The sequence below is a fragment of the Neoarius graeffei genome, chromosome 13 (genome assembly GCF_027579695.1).
Source record: "Neoarius graeffei isolate fNeoGra1 chromosome 13, fNeoGra1.pri, whole genome shotgun sequence".
Lineage (NCBI taxonomy): Eukaryota > Metazoa > Chordata > Actinopteri > Siluriformes > Ariidae > Neoarius > Neoarius graeffei.
In genome coordinates this window covers 2859966-2881706 of record NC_083581.1, presented here as the reverse complement: position 1 = coordinate 2881706, position 21741 = coordinate 2859966, and the positions used below count along the sequence as shown (strand labels likewise).

The 21741-nt window shown below is 42.3% G+C and overlaps 1 protein-coding gene across 2 annotated transcripts in view; it reads left to right on the top strand.

The window, feature by feature from the left end:
- Window positions 1-8738: 8738 nt before the first annotated feature.
- Window positions 8739-21741, top strand: part of zgc:113278 (Translocating chain-associated membrane protein 1-like 1-like) — a 29250-nt gene continuing 16247 nt past the window's right edge. The window contains exons 1-4 of one of the 2 annotated variants that reach the window (XM_060937142.1): window positions 8739-8823; window positions 9506-9792; window positions 19822-19882; window positions 19983-20101. In XM_060937142.1, coding sequence (XP_060793125.1) covers window positions 9673-9792; window positions 19822-19882; window positions 19983-20101 — 300 coding nt within the window. In that variant the 5' untranslated portion in view covers window positions 8739-8823; window positions 9506-9672. The remainder of the gene's footprint in view (window positions 8824-9505; window positions 9793-19821; window positions 19883-19982; window positions 20102-21741) is intronic. The other variant, XM_060937141.1, reaches the window with a different exon arrangement.

Here is a 21741-nt window from a genome sequence, read left to right as displayed (position 1 = left end):
TGAACTGAGCGCTGATAACAACTCGGGTCATCCTTCTCCTCTTTAGTCCGAATGACACGGCGTCCCTGATTTCCATAAAGAACTTCACATTTTGATTCGTCTGACCACAGAACAGTTTTCCACTTTGCCACAGTCCATTTTAAATGAGCCTTGGCCCAGAGAAGACGTCTGCGCTTCTGGATCATGTTTAGATACGGCTTCTTCTTTGAACTATAGAGTTTTAGCTGGCAACGGCGGATGGCACGGTGAATTGTGTTCACAGATAATGTTCTCTGGAAATATTCCTGAGCCCATTTTGTGATTTCCAATACAGAAGCATGCCTGTATGTGATGCAGTGCCGTCTAAGGGCCCGAAGATCACAGGCACCCAGTATGGTTTTCCGGCCTTGACCCTTACGCACAGAGATTCTTCCAGATTCTCTGAATCTTTTGATGATATTATGCACTGTAGATGATGATATGTTCAAACTCTTTGCAATTTTACACTGTCGAACTCCTTTCTGATATTGCTCCACTATTTGTCGGCGCAGAATTAGGGGGATTGGTGATCCTCTTCCCATCTTTACTTCTGAGAGCCGCTGCCACTCCAAGATGCTCTTTTTATACCCAGTCATGTTAATGACCTATTGCCAATTGACCTAATGAGTTGCAATTTGTTCCTCCAGCTGTTCCTTTTTTGTACCTTTAACTTTTCCAGCCTCTTATTGCCCCTGTCCCAACTTTTTTGAGATGTGTTGCTGTCATGAAATTTCAAATGAGCCAATATTTGGCATGAAATTTCAAAATGTCTCACTTTCGACATTTGATATGTTGTCTATGTTCTATTGTGAATACAATATCAGTTTTTGAGATTTGTAAATTATTGCATTCCGTTTTTATTTACAATTTGTACTTTGTCCCAACTTTTTTGGAATCGGGGTTGTACTCTAACATTAGAAAATATAAATCAGGATCAGATATACACTGATCAGCCATAACATTAAAACCACTGAGAGGCGAAGTGAATCTTCTTCTTTTGGTTGCTCCCGATTAGGGGTCGCCACAGCGGATCTTTCATCTCCATTGCTCCCTGTCTTCCGCATCCTTCTCTACCACACCTGCCACTTTCATGTCCTCTCTCTCCACATCCATGTATCTCCTCTTTGGCCTTCCTCGTTTTCGTTTGCCTGGCAGCTCCATCCTCAACATTCTCCTTCCCACATGCTCTGCATCTCTTCTCAGGATGTGCCCAGACCATCTCAGTCTCATCTCTCTTAGCTTCATTCCCAAGCTCTCCACATGTGCTGTCCCTCTGATGTGCTCGTTCCTTATCCTGTACAACCTCATCACTCCCATCGCAAACCTTAACATCCTCAACTCCGCCACCTCCAACTTTGCTTCCTGTCTCTTCGTTAAGGGTCCGGTCTCCAATCCATACATCACAGCTGGTCTCACTGGGACCTTGACCTTGACCAGGACTGAGAGGTGAAGTGAATAACATTGATTATCTCATTACAATGGCACCTGTCAAGGGGTGGGATATATCAGGCAGCAAGAAAGAGACCAGTCTGGTCTTGAAGTTGATGTGTTGGAAGCAGGAAAAATGGGCAAGTATAAGGATCTGACACCTTCCTGTTTTAGCCACCATTCACTTTTTCAGCAGTTTGTGCTACTTCTGTGGGATTGGATCATATGGCCTTCGTGCCCAATGCGAATCAATGAGACTTTGACATCCATGACCCTGTTGCCGGTTCACTGGTTGTCCTTCAGATCCTCAGACCACTTTTGATAGGTACTAACCACTGTATACCAGGAACACCCCATGACATGTACCATTTCGAGATTCTCAGACCCAGTCATCTCACCATCACAATTTGGCCCTCGTCAAAGTCACTCAGATCCTTGCACTTGCCCATTTTTCCTTCTTCCAACACATCGACTTCAACAACTGACTGTTCTCTTTCTTGCTGCCGAATATATCCCACCCCTTGACAGGTGCCACTGTAATGAGATAATAATAATAATAATAATAATAATAATAATAATAATAATAATGGATTTTTTCATGGTATGCCAGATATACCACAAAAAAAGCCATTATTACCTCGCCCGGGACGGAGTCTACCAGGGGGCGAGGTATTGTTTTCGGCCAGGTTTCTTTCTTTCTTTCTTTGTTTTTTTGTTAACGGTATTACGGGAAAACGGCTGGATCAGTCTTCATGAAAGTTTTAGGATAGATGGGCATTGGTCTCAAATAGAACCTCCAACATCTTGAGGGTCATCCAGTCAAGGTCAAGGTCATGGTGACCAAAAAGGTAAAAAAAAAAAAAGCTCTGAGCTCAGACTGCAGGAGCACTGCTTCGGAAAAACTCCTCCCACAAATACGCTGATTGGATCACTACCTTGCATACACTGTGCTGTCATTGGATAATTTCTTGGTTTGTTTACATATACAAAGGAAGGGGGTTTGGCCACACCCACTTTTAAAACCCACTGATAAAAACTTCCCTGCTCTGCTGATTTATTATTATAAATATACAGTAAATTATAAATTATAAATAAATGGACTAGACTAAAGAAATGGCTTTCAGACATGTTTATGCTTATTACAGAGGGAAAGTGAGCTCTAGCGCCGGGCCATTTCCGGGAAATAAGAGTTTGGGTCATGGTGACAGCATGCGTGTGTCAGCCTCGGTTCGGAGGTTTCAGTTTGGAAAACTGTAAGAGGGAAGAGTTGAATAATATAAAGTACAGACACTTGGTATATTTTACTTCTGTGATTTTTAAATTGTTCATTTTTGGATTACGCTTTATTTTTGTGGCTACTGACTCATAGAGTAAATATATATGCTACATTTACTGTATTGACATGGGATTAGAAAACTATTTTATTTATAAGCAGGAGCCACATGGACCCATAGGGGACTGATTTTTTTCACGATATCTTCCTTCATATTCATCATACGTGCTACCAGGCAAGGTTTGTTTTGCCTGGCAACACTTGTTATTATTATTATTATTATTATTATACATACACACTCTCTTCATATCTTCATATCAGCTTTCTCGAAGGCCAACGTGAGCTTACCCATGAGTCAGCGCCATTAGCACAGCAGTGAAGTCACCTTCCAGCCAGTGTAGCACTCATCAGTTGTGTTAGTAAATGCTTATAAAGCGGTCAAGCCAGTGCTATTGAGAGCAAGTAGCACAGGCTAACGACCAATAAACTAAGATTTCTGTTTCCAGACTCTTCTTCCACGCTGCACGCTCACCACAGTATTTTTCACTCAGACTTAAGGATTCATTTCCCTGTGGAATTCACTGAGTTACTTTTAAATCCACATCGGCAGCTACACACAACGGCACACAGCGACCTGGCAGCCTGACACTAATCCCTTACAAAATCCTTTGCCCTGTTGCTTTTTTGGTGTCTGGCTCAGGTTTGGCTGAGATCAAGTCCCAGCTCTAATCGTAACGGTTCGCCACTGCTTGTAAATATACGTGAAGAATATCTAATGAAGTTTTGGAAGCCTTTCAGGTGTTCAACATGTCTTTCTCTTTCCCGGCGAACAAAGAAATGCTTCTGCACATGCACAGCAGAAAACTTTCTCATTGGATATTTGCATCAGCTCTGACATGTGACACCATGTTGTCTTGACAACCATGCAATATCATAAACCATATTCAACGCTCATTCTCCATTGGGTAGAGTGACATAATACATATAGGCTAAGCGATATGCTAACAATATTATATGCTATTGAACCAAATAAATGAAACCTGCTAGAAGGGAATAGAACACATGCTTTTATTCCATCGAAAAAGTGTCCTGTATGTATAATAATCCTGGAAAGAAGTTCAACATACACAGTACCCTGGGGATGGCTGAAACTCGCTCAATGTTCATTTGTTACCCGGGAATGAGGAGTAGAGTTTTACTGTAGAAGTCATCAGCTTTTTATATCATGACTTTAAAAATGGAAATGAATCTAGTATTTGGGAACTTGTTGATGTCTGTTGATGGATTCTGGTAGCAGGTGTAGCTTTCTCTCTGAGCTACATCCAACCAGCGTGAATACAAGTGTTCATCTCCTCTGGGTAAATCTCGGGTTCAGATACAGAAATAGCGTAAAACAATCACACCAACAATAAGTACCTTTTTATGGACTATTTTGAAGCAAAAATGTTCAGCTGAATAGTATAAATATTGTTTTGAGAAGCTGGAAATATTTGCCAATTAAAACCATAGGAGCTAAAAGAAGGCAATTGGACTTGTTTGAAACTCTTGAAGATGTTTCACCTCTCATCCAAAAGGCTTCTTCAGTTCTGTCTGACTAGTGTGGAGTTCCAGGTATTTATCCTCTAGTGGACCAAAAGCAACCCTAAGGAGAGTCGTTGCAATCACATGGGTCGTTGATCCTCTCAGTCATCCTGTAGGTGTTAGGGTCACTGGGGGCCAGGTGTGAATGGTGTTTGCAGCCTAGAGGGTTGTTAGGGTGATCTGTGGGTCGTTGGTTCTCTCTCTCTGTCATCCTGTGAGTCACTGACTACGTTTACATGCACATCCAAATCGAGCTGCTGTCGGTAATCGAGCTGAAGGTCCCAGCAGGGTGCCAGAGAAATCCAATCCTACATGCACACAATGAAATCGGGCTATTGTGTGAGGTGCATTGTGCACCCGAGCCACAGGTGGTGCAACACGCCCCATCGTGTTGGTACACTTCCGGTTGTCGTCATGAAGAAGAGCTATTCAAGAGTATAAACAAAGTTATCAGTTCCGTGTTCTCCATTGCGCGTTTTTCTCCCGTCCATGAATTTTAATATATTCAACTCCTTAAGCTGAATGAGCATGAACTCTGTCTCCTCATTGCTCCAGAAGTGCACGTTTCTGCTTGCCTGTGGCAGTGGGGGCGTGGTCAAGCGCCGGTCTGTGACAGGAGGGCGGAGCCAGGGAAGGTGAGTGGCAGAATCACTTCACCTGACGGTAATTAACCTGTGTTTGTGTGTCTTCCCAGTAACCGCGCCCTATTTAAGGAGGCAGAGGGAGCGCAGAGGGGAGAGCTCATCCCGGGACTAGAACACAGCGCGCGCGTGTGTGTGTGTTTTTCTCTCAAGAATAAAAGTAGGCTGTTAAACTGAAAAGTCTGACAATAAAAAGCCTATTAGTACCAGAAGCTTTGTCTTGCCGTCCTCTGTGCTCCACCCACACTTCAGAGAGCTCTACATCGCCATTTTCTCTTCTTCGTTTGTTCCTCCTGACCTCTTCTGCTGCTCGCTACTACTGTTGTCATGCCGACCGAGGCTGTTGTGTTTCCCGCTTGTGGTCTCGTCACTCGTCACTTCCGGAAGTAGCTCGACAACTAGCTCGATAGGGTATACATGCACAAAGTAGCTCGGCAGAAATCGCATAAACTAGGTCGTGTAGCTCGATTCCGAGAAATCAAGTTCGGTTCAATTTCAGCCGAATTAAGGTGTATACATGGCATTTTGAACTTCGATTTCAGTCGAGCAACGGCAGAAATTTGATTCTCTCTATGTGCATGTAAACGTAGTGAGTGAAGTCAGCTGAGTCTTGGTGTGGATGTGTACTCAGTTTTCTGAGAAGTGTGCCAAGGACTGCATTGTAGGTGGCTGATAAGTGGTGTCTCAGACCACCTTGTCTGTTCAGTGATGGTCGTTACAGGTTGCCCAAGATGACCTTTTTCAAACCACCAGTCTTCTCTGGCTAAAATGCATACATCGCAGTCCTGAAACGAGTGTCCTTTGTTATTGAGATGAAGATAGACTGCAGAGTCTTGGCCTGAGGAACTGGCTCTCCTGTGTTGAGCCATGCGCCTGTGAAGTGGTTGTTTAGTTTCTCCAATGTAAAGGTTCGTGCATTCCTCACTGCATTGAATTGCATACACTACATTGTCCTGTTTGTGTCTGGGTATTCTGTCCTTAGGGTGGACCAATTTCTGCCTCAGAGTGTTGCTGGGTCTGAAATGTACCAGAATGTTATGTTTGTAGAAGATCCTCCTGAGTTTCTCAGATAGTCCAGAAATGTAGGGAATGACAATGTTCTTGCGTTTGTTGCTGTTTTCTTCCCTGTCTGTTATATTTCTTTTTCTGGTCTTGACGAAAGCCCAGTTGGGATACCTGGACTTCTGAAGTGCTTCCTTGATGTGTTTTTGCTCCTCCTCTTTTCCCTCTACCCTTGTAGGAATGTTCTGAGCCCTGTGGTGTAAAGGCCAATTTATGCTGACAACGCAGTCCTCGCAGATGGCGTCGCAGATGGCGTCTGCGTAGCCCCCCCCCTTCGCAGACGCTCTGCGCACACCTCCCAAAAATTGTGACCACCGCAGAAGCCTCGCAGACAGCGTCGCAGACAAGAGGGCTCTGATTGGTCCACTCTACATCCGCTGTACACGCACTTCCGCTTCCCTACTTTCCCGGTTTGTTTTGTTTTCACGACCGCCATTTTTAAAAACACGAGCGAAGCTGGAGCAGCACGAAGAGCGGTTGATCGAGGAAGTGAGGAAGTACGTACATCTATACGACTCCAGTTCTAGCCATTATAAGTAACCGGAGGATAAACACTCCACTAACCACACCCACCAACTACTCCTAGCGATTTCGTGACTTCATGCCCCCTTGCGTTGTGGCGGTGAATAACATCGCGCACGCCTATTACTCCCCGCTCAACGATAAATAACAACTGTCTGCGAAAAGCTATCTGCGAAAGCCTTGTCGCAAGAGCATGCAGAGGCCCTAAGATCCTAATGACCCCCAATTTGTGTTCCAGTGGGTGGTGAGAGTCAAACAGTAAGTACTGGTCTGTGTGTGGGGGTTTTCAGTAGACCTCAATGCGAAGGCTTCTGTCTTGTTTGATGTGCACACTGCAGTCCAAAAAGGCTAGGTTGTTTCCCCTGACGTCCTCCTGAGTGAACTTGAGGTTGAGATCCACTGCATTGATGTGCTCTGTGAAGGCTTCCACCTCATGGGTTTTGATTTTAACCCAGGTGTCATCCACATCCCTGAACCAGTGGCTGGGAGTGACTCCTGAAAAAGTGGTCAAAGCTTTGTTTTCCACTTCCTCCATGTATAGATTGGCCACTATAGGGGACACCAGTGAGCCCACGGCGCATCCATGCTTCTGTCTGTAGAAACGTTCGTTGAACTGGAAATAGGTGGTGGTTAGGCAGAGGTCAAGCAAGGTGCAAATCTGGTCTGTGGTGAGGTTCATTCTATCCAGTAAGGTGCTGTCTTGAAGGAGTCGTTTCTTAACAGATTCAACTGCTTCTGTGGTGGGAATGCAGGTGAAAAGAGAAGTGACATCATAGGAAACCATGGTTTCATCTGAGTCTAACTTAAGGTCTGCAACTTTAGTGGCAAAATCCTGGGAGTTATTGATGTGATGTGGCGTGTTTCTGACAAGAGGAGCCAGGATGGTGGCTAGGTGTCTGGCAATGTTATAGGTGACCTACCCTAATGCGCAAAGTAGTTTCTGGTGTTACTGCCACTTAAGTACAAACTACCCCAAGAAACTTTGCATGTTGTAGCAGTGATAGAGATGTGTGTGGTTTTCATGCTTGAAACTGGTACAGGTTGTTCTGATTGCTACTTGTTGTGGTTAGTTAAATCCTCGAGATTTATCTTCACTCATACATCTGGTCTCTGTTTCCATTCTGACCAGTGATGTTATGCTCCATCACCCATTGATGTTACTCTGTCACACACAATCACTACAACAGAGCTACAACACACTCTTGAATGTGAATATATCCTCATGTTTGTCCAGTAATAAACTGAGAAACATCTGTAAGAAGCTGTGTCTGTGTCAGTGACTGTTTGCTCCTGGATCAATCCGTGTGGCAGAGTTCTACATTCCGAGATCATACTTTGTCAGTTTGACCTCCTTCAGCAGAGACAGATCAAAACCCAATAGTTTTGGGGGCTTGTCTGGGATCGTCTGCATTTAACCCATCTGAAGCAGTGAACACACACACACTCAGAGCAGTGGGCAGCCACACCAGAGCGCCCGGAGAGCAGTCAGGGGTTCGGTACCTCACTCAAGGGCACCTCAGCCCAAGGCCGCCCCACGTCAACCTAACTGCATGTCTTTGGACTGTGGGGGAAACTGGAGCACCCAGAGGAAACCCACGCGGACAACATGCAAATTCCACACATTTTATTTATTTCAATGTTAGAATATGTAATTTTTTGATGGCACCCCTAACGAAGCCAGACGGCACCCCAGGGGGTTGAGAAAGGCTGGACTAGTGTCTGAAAGTGTTTTTGTTTGTTTGTTTTATCAATGAGCTCACTATATCCCCTTTGGACACATGAGAAAAGGCGATGGAACTTCAACTGGACACATTATGTCCGAAGTAACTCCCTATATAGTGAGTAGTGGATGAGTGAGTGATTTCGGACACAGCATGTCATACATGTCAACCTATACGGAATGTCCGTATTTTATACGGATTTGATTCAATAAACATAGTATATGGGCATACAAATAAAGTTATACGGATTCTTTAAAAAAAACTTCAATATTTATTTAGAGCTATAATCAATTCCCACGATGATAAAAGAGCACATAACATTTACAAACGTACTGTACACCACAGACAGCCAGTAAAGAGTCTTATGAAATCGCGCGTTATCTTGTGGTAGCGAGACTTCATTCCACTTCTGATCATGTGCACACTGCATTGCAAGAATCCCGCCAAACAGGAAGTAACATTTTGTTTGAAACGCGTATTTCCACCTGAGCGACTTTCACTAGCGACTGAAAAGATTCTGAATGGGCACTCCGGCAAGATCAACACAGACACTTGCTGTGACATGCAGCCTCGTGAGGTATTGGTGCAGAGCGCTAAAAAAGCTGTCATGGAGTACAATTCAGAACATTAGAGTGACACTTTGTGTTTTTGTCAAACATTGGAGCTTTGTATTCATTCTGAAGGTTTATTGTTATTGATATTGAATAAAAAGTCTCATCTCATCTCATTATCTGTAGCCGCTTTATCCTGTTCTACAGGGTCGCAGGCGAGCTGGAGCCTATCCCAGCTGACTACGGGTGAAAGGCGGGGTTCACCCTGGACAAGTCGCCAGGTCATCACAGGGCTGACACATAGACACAGACAACCATTCACACTCACATTCACACCTACGGTCAATTTAGAGTCACCAGTTAACCTAACCTGCATGTCTTTGGACTGTGGGGGAAACCGGAGCACCCGGAGGAAACCCACGCGGACACGGGGAGAACATGCAAACTCCACACAGAAAGGCCCTCGCCGGCCACGGGGCTCGAACCCGGACAGCGCTAACCACTACACCACCATGCCACCCCTGAATAAAAAGTAACTGGGATATATCATTGTTAATTATCATTCAAATTTTAGGTAAATTATTTTAATTTGCATCTTATACGGATTTTATAAGGGAAATACGGATTTTGGAGGTTGGTTATACAGGTTTGATTGACCAAAGGCTGACATGTATGGCATGTCTTTTCTTTTTCTTTTGTGAATGCAAGGCACTTCCGGACTTTTAAAATGAAAGCGAGACTTTTGTTTTGGAAATCGTGACTACTGGTGGCTTCCGGTAGCGGGTGTCGAGTGCTCGTCTCCTCGGAGAGAAGTTGGAGTGTAAAGCTCGGCTGGTGCTGATTGTAGAGGAGCTCGGGTTGATTTCTGCACAGACATGGGCTTCAGGAAGAAGAACAAAAGTCCTCCGCTTCTGAGCCACGAGTTTGTGATCCAGAACCACGCAGATATGGTTTCCTGTGTGGCCATGATCATCCTGCTGGGGCTCATGTTCGAGGTAGAACACACTCACAGCACACCAGCAGCAGAACCTCCACAGGGGATGCGATCTACAGGCCTCAGGGCTTGTTTACTCACTCTGTTTACCTTCTGGAGGTTTGTTTGTTTGTTTGTGTCGTAAAATCATTGAGAGATCACAGTGTGCAAACTCCTAAAATCAACACCAAATATATCAAACATCCTGCACATCTCTCTCTCTCTCTCTGCAGAATAAATACATACACACAGGATAGGTCAAAAGTTTGTGAACGCTTTAGAATTTTCTATATTTCTGCATAATGACCTAAAACATCATCAGATTTCCACATAAGTCCTAAAAGTAGATAAAGAGAACCCAGTTAAACAAAGACAAAAATATTATACTCGGTCATTTATTTATTGAGGAAAATGATCCAATATTACATATCACTGAGCGGCAAAAGTATGTGAACCTTTGCTTTCAGTATCTGGTGTGACCCCCTTGTGCAGCAATAACTGCAACTAAACGTTTGCGGTAACTGTTGATCAGTCCTGCACACCGGCTTGGAGGAATTTTAGCCCGTTCCTCCGTACAGAACAGCTTCAGCTCTGGGATGTTGGTGGGTTTCCTCACATGAACTGCTCGCTTCAGGTCCTTCCACAACATTTCCATTGGATTAAGGTCAGGACTTTGACTTGGCCATTCCAAAACATTCACTTTATTCTTCTTTAACCATTCTTTGGTAGAACGACTTGTGTGCTTAGGGTCGTTGTCTTGCTGCATGACCCACCTTCTCTTGAGATTCAGTTCATGGACAGATGTCCTGATATTTTCCTTTAGAATTCGCTGGTATAATTCAGAATTCATCATTCTATCAATGATGGCAAGCCGTCCTGGCCCAGATGCAGCAAAACAGGCCCAAACCATGATACTACCACCACCATGTTTCACAGATGGGATAAGGTTCTTATGCTGGAATGCAGTGTTTTCCTTTCTCCAAACATAACACTTCTCATTTAAACCAAAAACGAAACATTTTCCAATAGCCTTCTGGCTTGTCCACGTGATCTTTAGCAAACTGCAGATGAGCAGCAATGTTCTTTTTGGAGAGCAGTGGCTTTCTCCTTGCAACCCTGCCATGCACACCATTGTTGTTCAGTGTTCTCCTGATGGTGGACTCATGTACATTAACATTAGCCAATGTGAGAGAGGCCTTCAGTTGCTTAGAAGTTACCCTGGGGTCCTTTGTGACCTCACTGACTATTACGTGCTTTGCTCTTGGAGTGATCTTTGCTGGTCGACCACTCCTGGGGAGGGTAACAATGGTCTTGAATTTCCTCCATTTGTACACAATCTGTCTGACTGTGGATTGGTGGAGTCCAAACTCTTTAGAGATGGTTTTGTAACCTTTTCCAGCCTGATGAGCATCAACAACACTTTTTTTTTTTCTGTGGTCCTCAGAAATCTCCTTTGTTCGTGCCATGATACACTTCCACAAACATGTGTTATGAAGATCAGACTTTGATAGATCCCTGTTCTTTAAATAAAACAGGGTGCCCACTCACACCTGATTGTCATCCCATTGACTGAAAACACCTGACTCTAATTTCACCTTCAAATTAACTGCTAATCCTAGAGGTTCACATACTTTTGCCACTCACAGATCTGTAATATTGGATCATTTTCCTCAATAAATAAATGACCAAGTATAATATTTTTGTCTCATTTGTTTAACTGGGTTCTCTTTATCTACTTTTAGGACTTGTGTGAAAATCTGATGATGTTTTAGGTCATATTTATGCAGAAATATAGAAAATTCTAAAGGGTTCACAAACTTCAGTCCAAGATATGCATAGAACCACTTGATTTTTTTGTCCCCCCCCCCCCCCCCAACTGAACATGTGTAACAAAAGAAAAAAAAAACACCACATCAGGGCTGTCCCTGTACATACATAATACTAAAGAAGAATAAGACAGAGACAAAATAATAATAAAATAAAATCAAGACAAAACAACAACACCAGGCTGACATAATTACATCTAAATTACTAAGACGTGCTGTAGTCAGGTCCCAGGTTACTAACTGGGTAAGACTAAGTTCAGTCCAGCAGGGTCCACTGTGTCCAAAACTGGTTGCCATGTCTTGATAAAACCCTCGACATTGACATGAAGGGTGTAAGTCAGTTTTTCCAGTGGAAGTACTCTCTCAGTACGTCCTTATACCAATCGTCCAGTGCAGGGGTGTCCTTAGAGATCCAGGAATTAAGAATGGTCTTCCTTGCTATGTAATGAAGTGACTTTTAATTCATAAAAATAAAAAAAAACCACTGAATTTGAATTGTCGGAAACTTTGTGTATATATCTCATCTCATTATCTGTAGCCGCTTTATCCTGTTCTACAGGGTCGCAGGCGAGCTGGATCCTATCCCAGCTGACTACGGGCGAAAGTCGGGGTTCACCCTGGACAAGTCGCCAGGTCATCACAGGGCTGACACATAGACACAGACAACCATTCACACTCACATTCACACCTACGCTCAATTTAGAGTCACCAGTTAACCTAACCTGCATGTCTTTGGACTGTGGGGGAAACCGGAGCACCCGGAGGAAACCCACGCGGACACGGGGAGAACATGCAAACTCCACACAGAAAGGCCCTCGCCGGCCACGGGGCTCGAACCCAGACCTTCTTGCTGTGAGGCGACAGCGCTAACCACTACACCACCGTGCCGCCCGTGTGTGTGTGTGTGTGTATGTATATATATATATATATGTGTGTGTGTGTGTGTAATATAAAATATTTATCTCATTTGTTTTTCAATGAATTATATTTAAAGTTCAAGAAAATCCACTGTTAGAGTTTTTTTTTTAACTCAATATATTTCCAAAGTCAATGAATAACCGTAATTGAGCAGCTCTACTTTTACATAATGTGCTGCTTTATTTTCTGACAAACATTTTTCTGTAACATTTAATTTTTTGCTTATATTTGGAATCTGAAATGTTTACGCGTGTGTATGTCGGATATTACACAGTGGTGTGAAGAAATGAAGTTTGTTCGAGTGGTGAATGTATTTTTCAACACGAGAAGATAAACTTCATACAGTAGCTTCACTCCACTGTGTAACGTTCTTTATATTATATGGACGCATCCACATCCACAAGTAAATGAAAAGAATTTTAATTCTGAACCTGTTCGCCATTTTGATAATGCGCATTTCGTCACTGGGAGTGACGTCATCAGAGTAAAATATCGGGAATTAGCTGTTATCCATACAGGACACTTGTTTCCGATGGAATAAAAACGTGTTCTATTCCCTTCTAGTGGGTTTCATTCATTTGGTTTGATAGCATGCAATATATCCTACGTGTATTACGTCACTCTACCCAGTGGAGAATGAGCGTTGGATATGGTTTACGATATTGCACGGTTGACAAGACAACATGACGTCACATGCTGGAGATGTAAAACTTCCGCGCTAGCAAGTGAGTGACTTGGACAATTTGTAAGCGAACGTTGTTTGTTGCCAGGTTTGCTTGGTTAAATACGGAAGATTTTGAGAGAATTTTGAAAGAGAAAGATGCGTTGAACACCCGAAAGAAGTGTGTATGAATAATAATAATAATAATATTGCCTGGCTTTTTTTCGTGGTCTATCAGATATATTCCATTCAGCTACTCGACTTTGACTCGTTCACTCTCATGCTCGCTGAATGGAATATATCTGATAGACCACGAAAAAAAGCCAGGCAATATTATTTAAATGTCACTCAGGTCCGTGATGTGTGTTTCAACACGAAAATATAAACTTCATATCTTCAAACCAACGTGTGATTTTTCTTTTTATTATTTCGACACATTCACAAACAAAGTCCTCAAATTTATTAAAACAATTTGCCGATTTCCTCGTGACTGACATCCTGAGATTTATGTCCTGGTTTTGGTTCTCCGTGTCCCGGATGGAGCTCGGATGAAAAATACCAGTGATGTATTTCCCACTACAACACTTGTGTCTGTATCATATATTCATATTTCAATATCCACTCGTATCACATGGTTTCTATTTAAACTTGATAAATCGTTCATCTGAGAAATATGGTAAAGATCTGCACTTTTTAATGTAAATGATCACATTTAAAAAAAAAAATCATCTTAAGATCTGTGAAGCTGGGTTTAGATTTCAGTGTAAAGATTTAGATAAATGATTTGTGTGAAAGATCTGCCCGAGGCCGTGTGTGTGTTCTGTGATGTATGCAAATAATTAAATAAACAAATAGTCGTTAATATTGATTCGAATGTTTGAGGTCCGGCTGATGATCCAAGACACACACATCTGTTCGACCTCGTGTTTGAGGTAAAATGAGGAGGTGGGTAGGGGGGGAAAAAGACTTGTGTATAAATATAATGCCATGTGCGTCCTGCGTAGGGAATGAAACAAACGTTAAATGTGTAGTGTAGTAAAAAATAAGTAAAGCTATCCAGGCGTTTTGCTCTGGTGTTGGAAATGACGTGGTGATATTTGGATCAGGAGTTGTGTTTTGTGGAATTATAAACGCTGTACATTCAGCTGGTCTGTAGTGAACCTGGAAGTGAAAGTGAAATGAGTGAGCGAGTTAGTTTGTGGCGTTTCTTTAGTGTTTATCAGCTCGGGATCTGTTTAGAGACTGAGTAACTGAGTGGTAAATGTGTGTGCGCGCGGATTAAAGTACGACACGTTTATTGTTGAACGTCTGTGAAATAAGTTACCTCCTGTTCTCACTCGTTATAGCAGCGATAAACACACACTCCTCCTCTCTTGAACTGAATAAGATTAATTTGAATACTTGATTCTGATTGGTCAATTATGACATTCTACGGTCTGTTCTGTCTGGAGTCTGAGACCCCGTCCACACGTAGCTGGGTATCTGCTAAATCGAAGATATTTTTCTACGTTTTGGCCTGTCATCCACATGAAAACACATCAAAAACGAATATTTAAAAAAACTCCGGGCAAAGTGAAGATTTTTGAAAACTCCGTGTATGCCTTTTCGTGTAGACAGAGATAACCGGAGTTTTGCGTTTTAGAACATCACAATCTGCGCCAAAAAATGACAAATCTGCCCTGACGTCAAACGTGCGACCTTTGTTTACTGCAGAAGCCAGATTAAGCATGGACAAAGAGTAATGGATCGGAGTAGTGCCTTGAAAGCGTTAATTATTGTGCAGGTGCTATTTACATGTTTAATTTTAGAAGCCCAACTAATCTTTGCTTTGACAAGATTCCCAATCAACGTTTTCTTGCGTCTTTTGAAGTTTATACTCAAATTGTGTTTAGAAGCAATTCTGTTTCCGAGTCTGTCCAGACGAACGAGCTTGGCGCCATGTTTTATGTTTAGGCGGAAGTGACGCCAACAGAGGGCTATTCTGATGTGATTAGGGGGTAGGATTTGGGGAAATAATGCCATCTACAGGTTTGGAATGCTTATGAATGTGATTGAAAACGCAGATGTTCGGTTATGTGTGGAAGGGATTTTTTTCGAAGATGAGGTGGTGTGGATAAAACATTTTTATAAACGGAGGGGGGGAAAATGTTCGGTTTTAAAAATACCCGGCTACGTGTGTACATGGCCTGAGGCCGTCGTGATGAATACAGTTCTGATCATAGACTCTGGAGGACCGCGTCCAATCAGATCACGCCACTAAATAAATTCTACTGTATATCAGGTGTGAGATTATTTACTGTTTTTATCGTATTTCCATATTTATCGCTTTGCATCCATTGCTGTAAATAATCCGGAGTTCATTATCAGTCATGGCGCAAATATTTTACGTGTGTTCGCCTGATTTATCTGTCAGGTCAGGGGTTCCCAAACTTTTCCATGCCAAGGCCCCCCAAACAGCATGAGCTTCTGGTCGGGGACCCCCTTTGCAAACCCACAGACAGTGCTACAAAATATGTAAAGAAACAACAACTTTTAGAATGTTTTCTCTTACTTTTATTCAATAATTGTTACATTTGTTTAGCATAAGAATATTATTAACTAACATGTTTTCAACACAAATATTTTCGCACTGAACAATAAACTTTTCAACAAACTGTGGATAAGAACAGCACAAAAGAAATCAAACCACTCTCAGTTGTGTGTGTGTGTGTGTGTGTGTGTGTGTGTGTGTGTGTGTGTGTGTGTGTGTGTGAGTGACAGACGGTTTACACTAGTGGGAGGGATGGGCTTGGTGGCTCCTATATAGTTTGTCAACCCTGGGCTTAATCTCCGTCAGTGCCATACGCATGTCGTTGTCCACATGTAGACGTGCTCTGTTTGGTTTTGAGTGACTTTAAAGTTGAAAAGCCAGACTCACACAAGTAGGTTGTTGCAGAAGGGAGAAGGCATTTCAGTGCCCTGTCAGCCAAGCTGGGATCGTCCTTTCTTACATGTAGCCGGTAGTTAGACAGGGGAAGAGCCTCAAAGTCCATTTTTAAATCCCCTGAGTTTGTCATCTCAATCAGCTCCTCCTGTGACTTTAAGTCCAGACTAGAACCGACCCCGGGGGCAAAGGGGTTCCTAACCCAGTTTAAATGTGTTTTCGAGGTCAGGGAAATAGTCTTTGAAATCTCCTTGGAGGTGCTCCAGGTGGGACTGGATCAGTGGAGAGACGGAGCCCAAATCACCACATGACAGCAGCTCCTGGTGAAGTAGTGGGAACATTTCTGTAACTCCCTCCTGGAGCTTGTTTGACCACAGCATGATCTTTCTGGAAAAAGCGCGCACTTCGTCTTGCACCTGGAGTATGTACGTGTCACGTCCTTGCATGCTTTGATTCAGTACATTTAGATGCTGGAAAATGTCTGACATGTACGGAGATGCCTACTAGTACGGATTGGCCGTATTTTGTACGGAAAAGTTACGTAAATACGATGTTACGGCAAACAGTGTTATTTTGTACAGAATTATTATAAAGTCTTAAATTCCAGTGAGTTGTTTTTAAATGTCCAAGCGACTTTTTCAATCCATGCGTGATTCACGGCTATTTATTTTTACGACAACCACACATGCTGTGTGTGACATGCGCAGATTCCGCACATTTGTTCGTGCTATTTTCGATACGGTAGAATGGCCGTGCGTTACACCCAGTCAAAAGGGCAATGGATACGCGCACTGCAAACTGTAGAACTGACATTAACATCACTCATGGTGGTTGCGATGACTGTACGCGGCATGTCAGCTACAAAAAACATATGGAGTATGCTGAAACGGCGAGTCAGGCGGAAAGTAAATCTGGGGGTATCCAGCAGTTTTTTACGAAATCTGTGGATGAAAAGACACGGAACGTGACGCGTGCTGAAGCGGTGATGGTTGACCTGTGCTTGGAGTTGAACTTGCCGATTAGTGCCATGAAATGCGAGTTAAACTTATTCAGTTTCTTTTTACATGTCTGATTTTTATTCACTGAAATATCAAACACTGGCTGGACTTCTTTAATTCAAAGTCTTTTCAGTGTTGCAAGTACAAATGTCCATGTAGTCTGATCAAAAACAGAATTTTATGATTAGTGCTGTTGGGATTGTGGCAAAAAATGGATCATTCCACTGTTTTAAATACAATTATAAATGTCATTTTATTCAATGTCTCTTCTGAAGCATTATGCTGAAGTATTTATATATTGGGACATTAAGATAACAATGTCGGACTCTCTTTGGCATGAAATAAGAATTTTTTTTTATTTTATTAGAATCCGTTAACAGGTAGAACATTTTGCCAGGCAATATAATATAATACTTTTGAGGAGTTACATTCAATACCAATGATTGGTCGTCAACCGTAATGTCTGCAAACAGGGAACACTATTGTATTTATAAAAATGTGATATATTGTATGCTCGAGAAATTTGTTGAGTGGAAATTCAGTTGAGATGGCTGCTCGCGTTTTGTTTATTCAATTCACACAAAACAGTTCTTTTTAATAATTTAAATGTTAAACATATTGGTATATACTAGTGCTGTCAAAAATGTCGCGTTATTAACGCGTTAACTTGACTCAATTTTAACGGCGATAATTTTTTTTTTATCGCGAGATTATGACATGATGTAGGTTTTTCATAAGCTTTTGAAACTGCTAGGAACTTGGAACAGAGACTTTGCTTAGAAAAACGATAGCAGCTAGACTGTAATGCCACGCCACGCACAGCCAGAGTCCTCTGCCCTCCCCCCAAAGAACCAGCGCGGGCAGGGCGCGCTAGTAGAGATGGGATTTATGGCTCTTTGATGGGATCCGCATCTTTGTGATCCGTTCTTTGAAAAGAGCCGTTCAAAAGACTGGGTCATTTGGCTCTTTTTAAATATTTATTCAGTTTTAAGAAGACAGCGTCTAAAGAAGCCAGATCCCTCTGAACTGTAAACTCAATGCTATCCCAGAAATCCTTCCTGTAATATGCAAATTTGGCCGCCTCTGATTGGACAGCGCGACGCATCAACAGGCAGAAAGTGTAAAAGTACAAAATGTGTTAAGTGAGCTGAAACAGTAAAGATCAGATTCAATGCAATATTTATCAACGAACAACTTAAAGTTAATATAATGGTGTACTTTATATTATAATCAAGCATGTCAAGCCTACCGTCACTGTGTAACCTGTCTCTCTGATTAGAGTTGTAAACTAACTCAAGCAGTAGATCACTTCACTCATGGTTTTCTTGCTGGCCTCGGGACGAAGAGCTACGGTGCTCGGCTTAGGTTTCACTTTGCAGTGGCTGTGGCAAGACGTGTTATGCTTTGCAATAAAAAAAAAACATTAGTACAAAGCAAGCCCATTTCACTTTTTTATGCTGATAAGAGAATTACAATGGTTTTTCATGTGACAGAAATATGCGATTAAATTGCAATTAATCACGAGTTAACTATGACAGTCGCGACATTAATCGCGATTAAATATTTTAATCGCTTGACAGCACTAATATATACACCTCTTTATAATGGGAATGCGCATAAATTAATGTTACTGAAAGTCATTCCAAAATACTGAAAAATGTTTTCAAGAATACTGAAATTCAAAATTTGGGGTCGGCATCTCTGCATGTATGCAAGTTTGCGGATCCAGGTTGCATCGGTGAACCGATCTGCCAGCTGATGCTTTTCAGATGAGAGGAACTCTGCGCCCCGTGACAGCCAGCGCACGTTCGAGTGAAGCAGCAGCCCCTCAAAACGAGCGCCCATCTCATTACAAAGCAGGGTAAACAGTGTGTTTCATGGGACTTTGGGGCTTTAATCAAATTCACCACTTGTATAACCTCCTGTAGTGCCTGATTCAACTCGTTATCCATCCTTTTTGTGACCAGTGCCTTGCGATGGAGCGTGCAGTGTGTGGCCCCTACATGCGGGGCCTTCTGCTTAATGAGCGCGGTCACTCCACTGATCTTCCCGGTCATTGCTGCGGCTCCGTCCGAACACACCCCCACACAACGGGTCCAGTCCAATCCGTTAGACTCGATGTAATCGTCCAAAACTTGTAAAATGTCTTTCCCAGTAGTTCTTCTTTCAAGTGCTTTACAAAATAGTATTTCCTCCACAATACGCTAGCTTGAGGAGCAAAGCAGCTTGATAAATGGCGCAAACCGCAACGTCACAGGCAATCGGAGAGATGAGCATGGCAAACAACGTTTCGATATGATGTATTATTATTAATAATTAGATTTTATAATAATAATTAAAAAACTAATTACAATATATTTAATAATAATTATTTTTTAAAAAAATTTTCCGCAATTTTTTATTGTCCCTCCAACTTTCTGAGGCCCCCCTGGTGGCCCCCACTTTGAAAACCACTGTCGGTGAATATCACGGTTCTACAGATTCATCAGCCTGATGGAACATCGTTTACATTCGGCGTGGCTATAAACGGATTAAAAAAGTACACTGTGACGTTCTGTAATAAATTAAAAACGTCAGTGGTGTGAGTGTGGCGTTAAAGGAATAAAACGCTGCCGAGTTTAGAAACGGTGTGATTAAAGAAACGCAGCGCTGTTGTGTGAAAATAAATTGATGTTCTGAGGTGAACTCATTCCAGCTGCTGTTGTGTTTACTTTAATCGTCGCAGGTTACGGCGAAGTTCGCCATCATGTTCATCACCGTGCAGTACAACGTCACTCAGACATCAGGTACCGCTCCTCCTCCTCCTCCTCCTCCTCCTCACGGTGTGTCCCTTCCTCCAGTGTGTTTGGTACTGAATGTGTGTAACCCTGTCTGTCCTGAACCCAGAGGAGAAGGCGGAGCCGGTGAACGTGTATCAGTACGGCCCCAGAGACATCGCCACCGTCTTCTTCTACCTGCTCATCGCCATCATCCTCCACGCTCTCATCCAGGAGTACGTACTCGACGTAAGTCTTGCTTTATTCTCTTGCTGTTCCCTCAGATCTGTCTGTCTGCCATCCATCCTGTCATCCGTTGTTTCCTTCAGTCCCGCTCTCTCTTTTCTATCAGCTGGAACTCTTTACCGGATCACGTTCACCGTCAACTATTAAGAAATTTAAAAGAGCGGTGAAAAGTTCCTTCATAGTAAATAATTAGGGTTTGTTTCTTTTTTAAATATTTATTTTATCGACATTATTTTTGTTATTATATTAGTTATTAGAATGACTGACTGTTTCTTTAAGTGTAGTTTTTAATGATTTTACTGTGTGTATATTTATTTTTTTCATTTTTTCTGGAGCCCTACTGAAAATCATACTGTATGATGGCGGTCTTCTGAATAAAGATTCTTCCTCTTCTTTCCTTCCTTCTTTTCCCTTTAGTTACTTCCTTTCTTCCTTCCTCTGTTTGCGTCCTTCCTTCTTCTGTTTCCTTCCTTCTATCCATCAGCGGTGGACAAAGAACCCAATTTCGTTACTGAAGTCAGAGTCCAGATCCCGCTGGCTAAATGTGACTCCGATAACAGTGAAAGTTGTCCAGTCAAATTTTTACTTAAGTCAAAGTCCTGCAGTGCTTGCTTTTAAAAATACTTAAGTATTAAACGTACATTTTCGGTCAACGCATTGTTGTGTTATTGCCAAGGACAGAAATGTGAATTCACAAAACGAACACACGCTGTGCATCATGATGGTTTAACGTTAAAGTGCATATTCTGGACCAATTTCGTTTTTTTTCTTTTTTTTTTATATGAAAGTCTGTCCCTTTACACACTCATCCAGAAGGGTAATTTTGCACAAGGCCATCTGTCTACAGCAGAAAAAAATAAAATAACAAAACGCGTCTGGAAAAACCCCAAGGGAGTCTGGAGCCAGATTCGTGACGTCACCTGCGGAAGCGCCAGCAGGCTGCGCGAGCTTTGCACGGTTTCAGTGCACAGCCTGTGTAGACCAAGCGCTCCCATTTCTCTCTCATTGTCCGGTCTTTTGGGAAACGATGAGCACTAATCCCATCAAGATTGGTGTTGCTACTGTACACCCTCCTACAATACATCTGTTAACCATTTTAATAATTACGCGATAACGTTGAAGAAATTTGCAAAAAAAAAACAAAACACCAGGTCGTTTTCTCATAAACAAACCAGCGCTGACGTAGGATTCAGAAGGAGGCGTCCCGCACGCGACGTCACAAAAATCAATGTTTGCCGGGAAATCCAAATGCCAAGTTTTTTCAGAGGCGGACCAATTCGCCTCAAGTTGCTTGATTTCAACTGAATTTTTCTGGTATTGCGCAAGGGAAAAAAATTGTAGAGAATGCAGAATGTGACAGATATTTGACCAAAGTTTAATATAAAATAGGAGAATTACATTGATCTTGTTCCTGAACTTACCCGTGATATGCACTTTAAGCTAGCTAGTCAGTGAAGCTCCACCTGACAAACTCTTTTCAAACTCGAAATCATATCGGGTAGCTAACGCTACTAGAAAAGAAAGATTTCTGCATTCTGTTTATTTGGCGAGATTATGCTAAAACATATTTCTGAAAGGACTTCAGATTAGGGTATTAGGCAGAAAAAGAAAATTACCAGTCAAAAATAATATTTTATATAATT